Here is an 11,522-nt window from a genome sequence, read left to right as displayed (position 1 = left end):
TGAAAGAAGAAGTTTATATGGCTCAACCTCCAGGCTTTGTTGATTCCGTACACAGTGATTATGTATGTCTCTTAAAGAAATCTCTGTATGGATTAAAGCAAGCTCCAAGAGCCTGGAATGAAAAGTTCACAAGCTTTCTTCCAAGTCTAGGATTTGAGTTCTCCCATTCTGATCCAAGCCTTTTTGTCAGGCATACTTCAGCAGGTATAGTGGCATTGCTCTTATATGTAGCTAGATGATATTATGATCACTGGTTCAGATACCACTGGCATTCATGAGGTGATAGTTGAGCTGAGTATGGTTTTCGATATGAAAGATCTTGGTCCTCTGACCTACTTTCTTGGTTTGGAAGTTACTAAAGTGAAACAAGGAATATTTCTAAGTCAAACTAAATATGCTACAGATCTCCTTGTCAAGGCAGGAATGGATACAGTTCATCCTTGTAGTTCTCCTTGTCTTCCTCATTACCAGATGACTAAAGATCAAGGGGTGCCTCTTAAAGATCCTACTGTATATCGAAGCATTGTGGGTGCATTACAATATCTGACCTTTACTCGACCTGATATTGCATATGCAGTGAATACAGTTTGTCAATTTATGACAATTCCTATTGATGTTCACTTCAGTGTAGTAAAGAGGATACTCAGATATCTTCATGGTACTACTCATAAAGGATTGTTTTATAGCTCAGCTCATGCTCTATCCAATGCAGTACATCTCAACTCTCAAGGCATTCTGTGATGCCGATTGGGCAAGTGAAGTCATTCAATGACGATCAACCACTGGCTTTATCGTTTATCTTGGCATGTGTCCAATCTCCTGGCAATCAAAGAAACAAGGTACTGTGTCCCGGAGTTCCACTGAAGCTGAGTATCGAAGTCTAGCTAATACTGCAGCTGAAGTAAGTTGGATTCGCCATCTTCTTTGTGACCTGAAGATTTCTATTCCTATAGCTCCTTTGCTAAAATGTGATAACTTGTCTGCATTAGCTATTGCCTCCAATCCAGTGTTTCACTCTAAGATCAAACACTTGGATAATGATTTTCACTTTGTTCGTGAACGTGTTCAGCGAAATGATCTCTGCCTTGAATATGTCCCTACAACTGACCAAACTGCAGACATATTGACAAAAGGGTTATCTTCTCCTCTCTTTCGCACTCACGTACTGCATCAATCTCAAGCTAGTTACCCTAGCTGAGCTTGAGGGGGGATGTTAAGTGATTGAGGAGGACACGTGGCAGCTGATAGCAGCTGAACATTTAGTTAGGTAATTAGCTAGTTAATTCTTGCTCTAATTAGTTAGTCTAGTTAATTAGCATGATTAGTTAGCTAATGTTTCTATCTGCTCATGTTGTATAAATAGCTGTACGATCTCTTTGCTTGGTTGTAACGCATGCTTCAACAAATTAACAAACTCTGTTAGTAACTTTTCTCTCAAATACTCTCTGCATCTTCTTCTTCTCCTTCTTTCTCTTCCTTCTGCAAAACCCTAGGTCGTCCTGCCTGCCATGGTTATCAATACCTAACCTAAGCAAGTCAGAGCTGAATTTGTTGTTGGGTGTTCCATTGATGGGTTCCTTCCCTGTAAAATTTCATTCATTGATACTTGAATTTTCTCTCTTCAAACACCGTGGGATCAACCATACCCGTTATTTGGTCTTTAATTTTATATTTAGATAATCAAATTTAATGAAAATCACTTGATAAGCAGTTGTTGTATGTATTGGTGCTGAGTGAAGAAGTAAAAGAAGAACGAGAGAGAGAGAGAGAGAGAGAGATCAGCATTTCGGCAGGCGTGAAAGGAAGAGAAGAATAAGATAGATTGTAGAGAAAGCTAAGCTAGCTTTATTGTAGACTTTTGATATGACAATTAGCATGTCTTAATTTCTATGAAAACTTAAGTAGGTTACCCGAGAAATGTGCTCAAAATAGACCGGATCTGAATTCTGAAACCTTCCTCGGTCTCATTTTCAAATTAAAACTTTAAAAGCATGCAGGATACATTCGCTCTCCACATGCGGAGAGCCACCAAACCACGTGGTCTGAACCAAAAGGTACGTTTGTTATTGTATTAAAAGCAAATCCTTCCTTGTACTAATTGATTATTGTTTTTGTGCTTGAAGACTACGTCTGGTCATTCATTCTAAATGAGTTCTTCTTCTTCTTCGTAAGTCATTCATCCTCTGTTACCAAACTTCCTAACCTGATCGATCGTCATACAATTCCAAAATGGATTCCGTCACCATAGGACAACCAACCGGCGTCTGCCACATAGTAGCCATGCCCCATCCCGGCCGGGGTCACATAAACCCTATGATGAACCTCTGCAACTTGCTAGTTTCCCAAAAGAGTGATATTCTAATAACCTTCGTCCTCACAGAAGAGTGGCTTGGCTTAATTGGGTCTGAAGCCAAGCCGGACAACATTCGCTTTGCCACAATCCCTAATGTGGTCCCATCGGAGAAGGAACGTGCCGCCGATATGGTTGCGTTCTTTGAAGCCGTCATGACCAAAATGGAAGTTCCGTTTGAGCAACTCCTGGAGGTTCTCGAGCCACCACCTAGTGCCATTGTGGCTGACACTTTTCTGCCTTGGGCAGTCGCCGTCGGCAACCGGAGGAACATTTCTTCGGCGTCGTTTTGGCCAATGATGGGGTCCCATTTCTCCGTGTTCCAGCATTTTCATCTCTTCCAGCAAAATGGACACTTCCCAATTGACTTGTTAGGTGAGTATCTGTCAGTCGATCTCTATTTTTTAGTTTACACTATGAACTACTCTTTAAAACAAAAAAAAAAAAATTGAATTTAAAACTATTCACTTTTGAAATTTGGGATATGAAATGTGATAGGATATAATTTTTTGCTTTGAGATAAATAAGTTAATCTAGATAAAACACTAACATATTTGCAAAATATACTTTTATACATTTGTTAAAGAAATTCAAAAAAATTGACAATTGAATAAGCTTATTATTTTGCATATAAAATTGTGATTTTTTGGAGAACGAGATGCGATTTAAATCACATTTAGCGTAATTGTTGTTCAATTTGCTACTTTTGTTGACAGAGAAGGGCAATGAACGTGTTGACTACATCCCAGGAGTTTCTTCCATACGGTTAGCGGACACTACTAATTTCATTGATGGAAGCCAATCAAAAATTCTAGACAATATCCTCAAGGATTTTTCTTGGGTGCCCAAAGCACAATATCTCTTTGTCACCTCCATCTATGAGCTTGAAACCCAAGTGATTGATGCTATAAGATCAGAACTCTCACTACCAGTTTACACAATAGGCCCATTACTACCTTCCTTCAAAGCTATCAGCCCCACTAGTAATAACCATCTACAATGGTTGGATTCTCAACCTTGTAGCTCTGTTTTATATATCTCTATGGGAAGCTTTCTTTCAGTTTCAAGTGCTCAAATGGATGAGATCGCAGTTGGTTTGCGAAAGAGTGGTGTTCGATTCTTTTGGGTTGCTCGCACTGAAACGAATAGGTTACAAGAGGTTTGTGGTGATATGGGGTTAGTTGTTCCCTGGTGTGACCAGTTTAGAGTGTTGTGCCATTCTTCTGTTGGTGGGTATTGGTCACATTGTGGATGGAACTCAGTTAGAGAAGGTGTTTTTGGAGGTGTTCCTTTTCTTACCTTTCCCATAACTTTCGATCAAGGTACAAATAGTAAAGTGGTTGTGGAGGATTGGAAAATTGGGTGGAGGGTGAAGAGTACTGAGGCGAAAATCGACCATTTGGTGACAAGTGAGGAAATTGCAGTGTTAGTGAAAAAATTTATGGATTTGGAGGATGATGAAGGGAAAGAATTGAGAAGGAGAACAAGTGAACTCCAACAGATATGGAAAGGTGCCATTGCAGAAGGCGGTTCAACTAAAACTGGCATCAATGCGTTCATTAGAGACATTTCACAGAGCCTTGAGGGTTAAGCAGAACTGAATCTTCTTGTTGGATCGATGTTTCACTAAGATTGTTTAGACCATGGATTTCCTTCACTGGATACTCGTCATAATGTATGACTAAAGAGAACATGATTAGTTGCATTTGATTTTGTTTAGTTAAAAATGTGTAGTGACATGTTTACCCCATCCAGTTTAATTATGGATGTGTTTTATATTATTTTTGATCACATAGATATGTCCAGTGTTATGTTAAAGTCGAGAGGGCTCTCCCTCTCTCTCGATTTTTCCCACCGTAGCCGTCATCGGCCTCCCTCCTTTACAGTTACTACTTCTTTCACATCTTACATTTTTACCGTCCGTGCTCCTCGTATCCAAATCCAATGTCAACCATTGAGGTGTTTTTAATCTAGAGGTGTTGAAATTTAGGCAGTGTTTGGATAGGGGATTTTGGAGTGGGAGATGACACTTAGATGAGATTTTAAAATCTCATGCAGCAATTCTCATGTTTGGTAAAAAAAAAAAAGAGGAATATGAATGACATGATATTTTGAAGGAATGATCTTATGCGGGACATTTTATTAAGAAAAATTTATTTCTGAGTTCCGCCTAAAGAAGCATAACTTTGAAATCTCAAAAGCCACAACAACACGATAGGGACGACCTTGATTTCTCACAATTTTCTATCCTTCAATCGCTAATCCCTCGATTTGTTCTACTAGACTTGTGTTTCTCTTTATAATCTAAGATTTTATGGTTGAATTTTGCGTTTTTCGATCTTCAATTTATGTGATTTATGATTATGTGTTATTATACTTGAGCTTCAACATTCAACATTCATCAGGCAAGTTTACCCAAACTTCCATGTTACTATTATTAATTTTCGTAAAAAGTTTTATTTCAATCTTAAATCTTAATCCGGATTAAAAAAAATCTTAAATACTTACATTCAACATGTTTTTTTTTTTTTTTTTGAAAGAGGGCCAAGACGGCCGCCCTTAAGCCTTGATCACTAATGAAACCGCAGAATACATGGGGGGGACATGAAACCTGAACCCCAAATTACAGGAAGCATAGGGAGAACATCCCGAGATAATAACGAGAGTCTCTACAAAAAGTATGTATTCTAACATGCACCGATTAGCGAAGAGTGCATCTCTGGCTACTCTATTCGCTTTACATTCAACATGTTTTTTGATAGGCACAACTGTACAAGAAGAGAGAGTGAGAGTGACAAAAAAAATAAAAATTTCCTCCCTATAATACCCCCAGACACCAATCTCTTCAATTTTCACAAACAGGGTGCGCATTTTCCATACTAACAAAACCGTCACCTCAGAACCCCCAGCTTCCCATCCCTTTATCGGAGACGCATGAGTACAACCCCCACCGTCTGCCACGTGGTGGCAGTGCCATATCCCGGCAGAGGCCACGTCAACCCCATGATCAACCTCTGCAAACTACTAGCTTCAAAGAAAGACCACATTCGAATCACCATTGTCGTCACAGAGGAGTGGCTTGGCTTCATAGCCTCTGATCCCAAGCCTCACCAAATCAGCTTCGCTAGCATCCCAAACGTTCTTCCATCTGAGCTAGTTCGCAGTAAAAACTACCCTGAATTTTACGAAGCAGTGATGACAAAAATGGAAGCTCCATTTGAAGAGTTAATGGGCCGAATTCAGCCTCCGGTGACGGTGATTATAGCCGACACCGAACTTCTTTGGGCCATTCCCGCCGCTCACAGGAGGAATATTCCGGTGGCGTCGCTCTGGACAGCGTCGGCGTCAGTCTTTGCAACCAAATGTGAAGAGTTGAAGATGGATTTGTTAGGTATGTGATGAAAGTTTTAGTCTTTGGTGCAAGTACATTGTCTATGAATGTTTTGTAGAAAGAAAGAAAGAGTTTAAATTGATTAGGCAACCGAGTTTGTCTGGTTTTTTGTGATAGAAGATGGAGAGCTGAAATTGGACCAAACAGGTGAGCTTGGAGAGCTAGAGGACCCAAGAGTAATCAAGCTCGCTATGGAGTGCATTGCAATGGTTTCGAAAGCGAATTACCTACTATTGAGTTCAGTGTATGAGCTTGAATCCACAGTTGCAGACACTTTACGAACAGAATGCACTTTCCCTGTGTACCCAATTGGTCCGGCAATACCTTATTTAGAGCTTGAATGTGACAATGGCCTTGACTATCTGAAATGGCTAGATTCCCAACCTAAAGACTCTGTCTTGTACATTTCGTTGGGGAGTTATCTTTCGGTTTCGAGCACCCAAATGGACGAATTTGCTGCTGGGCTTCGAAAGAGTGGGATTCGGTTCTTATGGGTTGCTAGGGGAGAGAGTGCTAGGCTGAAAGAGAGCTGTGGTGATATGGGGTTAGTGGTGCCATGGTGTGATCAATTGAAGGTGTTGTGTCATACTTCTGTTGGTGGTTTTTGGACTCATTGTGGGTGGAACTCGACTCTGGAAGCTGTGTTTGCTGGTGTTCCAATGCTTACTTCCCCTTTGGCTTTTGATCAATTTCCTAACAGTTGGCGAATTGTTGAAGAGTGGAAGATTGGCCGCCAGGGGGTTAAGAGGTAGAAGCTGATCAAGACTCGATGACAAGGGAAGATATTGCTGACATTGTGCAGAGTTTCATGGATCTTGAAAGCAGTGATGGAAAGGAGATGAGAAAAAGAGTGAAGGAACTCAGCGCTTTGTGTCACGGAGCAACTGCAAAAGGTGGTTCATCTGATAAGAACCTTGATGATTTTATCATGGACATAGCCAAAGCTGCAGCTATCTGATAAAACCTCTTACCCATAGCATGATGACAATGGTATGTGCATGGCCTTGTAGGATCTATACTTCTATATATTCAAATTAGCCTTTATGTCTGAATAGGTGTATGTAGATACCATAAACATGATAACAATGGTATGTGCATGGTCTTATAGGTTCAGTATATGTTTTGAAATCTAAATAACTGCTTAATGATAATAGTAAAACTTTGCATAATCTTATTTCCTTTTTGGCTATCATGAAGCATCACAGTACTTTCTATATATTTGTCAGTTGCTCTGGTACAGACGTACAGTAAATAACAATAATTGAGTTCTTTTCTTGTTGCTGGAGAATACAAATTTGGCTAACTTATGTTTTAGCATTTGTTAGTATCCGATTTCAGTAATTTTAAAGCATAAAAACTCCCTACTTCCCTATACGAGCGTGTCTCTCATTTCATTTGTTCTATTACATATTATATTACCTTTGGAGCTTTCTTTCTGGCATAATAAATCAATTTATTCCTAAACACCAAAAGCCAATAGGGTCACTTTAAGGGGAGAGTCTTCTACTTCATGCATAATCCCCTGCATATACTGTGGCCGGCCAACCTGCTATCTGATCATCATAGAATTCGGACATGGACTTCATCAGTGGACAACCGGCCAGTATCTGTCACGTGGTGGCCATGCCCTATCCAGGTCGGGGTCACATAAACCCCATGATGTACCTCTGCAAGTTACTAGCTTCACAAGAAACTGACATTCTCATCACCTTAGTCCTCACGGAAGAGAAAGGCTTTATAGGCTCTGAAGACAAGCCGGACAACATTCGATTTGTCACAATTCCCAATGTTCTCCCATCAGAGCTGGTCCGTGCTGCCGACATGAATGCCTTCATTGAAGCTGCCTTAACCAGAATGGAAATCCCATTTGACCAGCTCTTGGATTAGCTCAAGCCACTGCCTACTTTGATAGTGGCTGACACTTTCCTGCCTTGGGTAGTCAGTGTTGGAAATCGAAGTAGCATCGTTTTGGCCGATGTCTGCATCCATTTTCTCTGTTTTCCAATATTTTCATCTTTTTGCCCAAAATGGGCACTTCCTAGTTGACTTGATAGGTAAGTCACCAGTTTCTTTTCATTTAGAGCAACTCAAACAGCTTCTCTATAATTTCTGTATAATAGAGAAGCAAAAGTCAAAGCTTTAGCATCTTTTTCTTTTCCAACTCCAACAGATTCTCTATTTTACAGCAATCTCTAAAATCTCTATATTCTTCCTTAAATTTTAGAGATTGCTGTAAATATAGGGAATTTAGTTTTCTCTTTCCTCACTTTCTCTAAAATAAGGATAATTATAGGGAATCTGTTGGAGCAAAAGAGACTCATTTTTCTCTAAAGTAGAGAAAAATCAAAATATGGGGAAACTGTTGGAGTTGCTCTTAGGTTTCTTTTTCGCTATTTAATTCTAGCTTTGGTGAATAGATGAGGGCAATGAATGTGTGGACTACATACATCCCAGGAGTTCCTTGTACAAGATTAGTAGACCTTACTAATTTCATCGATGGAAGCAAACCATATATGCTGGGAAACATCATTGAAGATTTTTCTTGGGTCCCCAAAGCACAATATCTCTTGCTTGCTTCTATCTATGAGCTTGAAACTACAGTCATTGACATTGCCTGTTTATACAATTGGTCCATTGATACCTCACTTCAAAGCTAATGACCCTCCTAGTAGTGGTTTGGACTATCTAGAATGGCTAGATTCTCAAACTTTTAGCTCTGTCTTGTACATCTCAATGGGAAGCTTTCTTTCAGTCTCTTATGCCCAAATGGATGAGATTGCAGCCGGTTTGTGCAAGAGTGGTGTTCGATTCTTTTGGGTAGCTCGTGGTGAAACCGGTAGGTTACGAGAGGTTTGTGGTGATAAGGGGTTAGTAGTGCCCCTGGTGTGACCAATTGCGAGTGTTATGTCATCCTTGTATTGGGGGGGTTTTTGACTCCTTGTGGGTGGAACTCAGTTAGCGAAGGTGTTTTCTCTGGTGTTCCTTTTCTTACTTTCCCCATGATTTTCGATCAAGGCCTGAACAGTAAGATGGTTGTGGAGGATTGGAAGATTGGATGGAAAGTGAAGAGACCTGAGGCGAAAATCGACCAGGTGGTTACAAGAGAGGAAATTGCAGGGTTGGTGAAGAAATTCATGGATTTGGAGGATGGTGAAGGGAAAGAGACGAGGAGTAGAGTAAGAGAATTACAGCATACATGGAAGGGTGCCATTGAAGAAGGTGGATCCTTTAAAACCAACTTCGGTGCCTTCATCAGAGATTTCTTGCAACGCCATGCACATCAAGCAAACTGAATCAGTATCTCTAATTGTTAGATGTTGTGGTAAGGAGTTTAAACCCTACATTTTCAGCGATGATTCTTCACCTGTTTTGGTTGAAATTCTGCAGTACATAAATAAAATGTATGCAATTTTCTTTCTAATGAAGCCATGTTGGAGAACGACTTTAGACCACGTTTGGTTTGCGGAAAGTAAGCATCAGGAAAGGAAAGTTGTTCATTTCCTGCGTTTGGGATGAAATATGAAAGGAAATTTTTTCCTAAAGCAAAGGAAAATAGAGGGGAAAATGGTTTCTTCCATACTCCAAAGAAATCACTTTCCCCCTTTTTTTCTTTGTATTTATTACTCACAAGACATTATTTTATTATATTAATTACAAACTTTTTAACAACTTTTCAAATAACTTTCCTTATTTTACCAAACATCGGAATGGAAAGTTTTTTGGAAATTTCATTTCCCTTTCCATGGGAAAGATGAAGGAACTACTTTCCTTTCTACGAATCAAACAAGGCCTTAGTATTTTAGGTGCATCCATGCATTAAATTTTATGCTATCTTGCACATGTACCTTTAACTTTAATTTAAAAGTAAATTAAATAATAATGGATAAACAAGTAAATGGTTAAATAATAATACAATATACATTATATATTTAGATTATGACATGTAATTAATGATTGTTTAATCAAAATAAAAATCTATATGCTTGAATATCGAACGTTTTTTTTTGTATAAAAAATTTCTTACTTTTCTATTTTAAAAAAGAGTAAAAATTCCAAATGGTAAATAAACTATTGTGAAAGGTACTTTTTGATACATATGAATTTTTTTAGTATTGCGCTGTTACCAAATATAGTACATCCGTTAACTTTTCCGTTAAAATCGTCTACGTGGCATGTACTTTTTTAGATAAAAAATATAAATGGTACCCAAACTATTGCAAAATGTATTTTATGGTACCTGTAAATTTTTTTTTTAACCCCAAACAGTACCTCAAGTATTGCGCCTTTACTATTTTTTTTTTTTCATCATAATTTGAAATTCATTTATCGGAAAAAGTGTTACAAATAGGCTGAAACAATACAAGTTTTGGTATAAAAAAATCTATTATTTCATCAAATTAACTATTTATTTTTAGCTAAAAAAATTTGAGGCAATACTTGAGGTACCATTTGGGGTAAAAAAAAAAAATTATAGGTATCAAAAATTACATTTTGCAATAGTTCGGATACCATTTGAAGTTTTTATTTAAAAAATACATCCATGTAGGCAACTTTAACAGAAAAGTTAACGGAGATACTATATTTGGTAATACTCCAGGTACCATTTGGGGTAAAAAAAATTCGTAGGTACCAAAAAATATTTTTCGCAATAGTTCAGGTACCATTTGGAGTTTTTACCCTCTAAAAAATCAAAAAATATCTCATTAGAGATTTCGGTATTCTTATCAATTGAAACACATTGTAAAGATCATGCTTTACCAATAAAGAGTTAAAGAAATTGACAATTTGAATAAAAAAGGGCTTTTGCATGGTTATAAATGTTGGGAGATATCATGTGGGCACTTATGGCATACTGAAAGATATTAAACTTTATTAACACTGTTTTTTTTTTCCTTAAAATTCTCCTATACCATTAGCTAGTCATTCTTGGAGTCATTATTCTATGGTCTTGAAGTATTATGTGACATTGTTATGTGGTGGTCTAAACCAATAGAATTGAAATATAATCCACATAAGATTTTACTCCAATAATCTAAACCCTAAGCGTTGTCAGAAGCTTCATATTGTGCAACGCCGTAAACCACCGCTCCTTGTGGTGGCACTATCCTCTTTCGATCATGCTACAGGGCAGTGTACTCGTTTGGAACTGTCGAGGAATTGTAAACACAGAAACACAAAGAGCTCTCATCGATCTCATTCAAGCAAAGAAACCTTGCCTCATCTTTCTTTCAGAAACCTTGCCTCATCTTTCTTTCAGAAACCCTAGCCTGCAAGGGTTTCATTGACTCACTCACCGACCATTTGGGATTTAAGGGAAGTTTCTGTGTTGATCACGAAGAGGATTCACAGGGGCTAGCGATCCTATGGAATGATGATATTCATGTGAACCTACGAACACACTCTGCGCATCATATTGATGCAGAAATCAATAGGCCAGGAGAAGCAATGTGGCATTTTACTGGTATATATGGCTTTGCAGCTAGAAGAAGCAGAGATCGTACCTGGGCCTTGATTGACGATCTTGCAGCGGAAGGCTGTCATCTGCCATGGCTTATGGCGGGTGACTTTAATGAAGTTATGTCACCGAATGACAAGTCAGGAGGCCCTCCTAGGGCAGCAGCTGCCATGGCAAAGTTTCGCTATACTATGTCAAACGCTGGTTTGATTGACATGGGGTTTGTGGGAAGCCGGTTTACTTGGGCAAACAAATTCACAAAGGAGCATCTGGATAGGAGTTTCCAATCTGCACAGTGGAGAAGTCGCTTCCCATTTAGTAGAGTT

General features: G+C 38.8%; 1 protein-coding gene and 2 pseudogenes across 1 annotated transcript; all 3 read left to right on the top strand.

Moving 5' to 3' along the window:
- Window positions 1-2,098: 2,098 nt before the first annotated feature.
- LOC133733214 (UDP-glycosyltransferase 87A1-like) lies at window positions 2,099-4,147 on the top strand. Its single transcript, XM_062160843.1, has 2 exons — window positions 2,099-2,725; window positions 3,067-4,147. Exons 1-2 carry the CDS (start codon window positions 2,230-2,232, stop codon window positions 3,939-3,941), a joined length of 1,371 nt encoding a protein of 456 aa, XP_062016827.1. The 5' UTR covers window positions 2,099-2,229; the 3' UTR covers window positions 3,942-4,147.
- Window positions 4,148-5,206: 1,059 nt separating this feature from the next.
- Window positions 5,207-6,964, top strand: LOC133733346 (UDP-glycosyltransferase 87A1-like; annotated as a pseudogene).
- Window positions 6,965-7,289: 325 nt separating this feature from the next.
- LOC133733345 (UDP-glycosyltransferase 87A1-like) lies at window positions 7,290-9,112 on the top strand (annotated as a pseudogene).
- The last annotated feature ends 2,410 nt before the right edge of the window (window positions 9,113-11,522 follow it).

This window comes from Rosa rugosa, chromosome 2 (genome assembly GCF_958449725.1).
Source record: "Rosa rugosa chromosome 2, drRosRugo1.1, whole genome shotgun sequence".
Lineage (NCBI taxonomy): Eukaryota > Viridiplantae > Streptophyta > Magnoliopsida > Rosales > Rosaceae > Rosa > Rosa rugosa.
The sequence above is the reverse complement of the archived record's forward strand: the minus strand, read 5'-3'. Positions and strand labels throughout refer to the sequence as shown.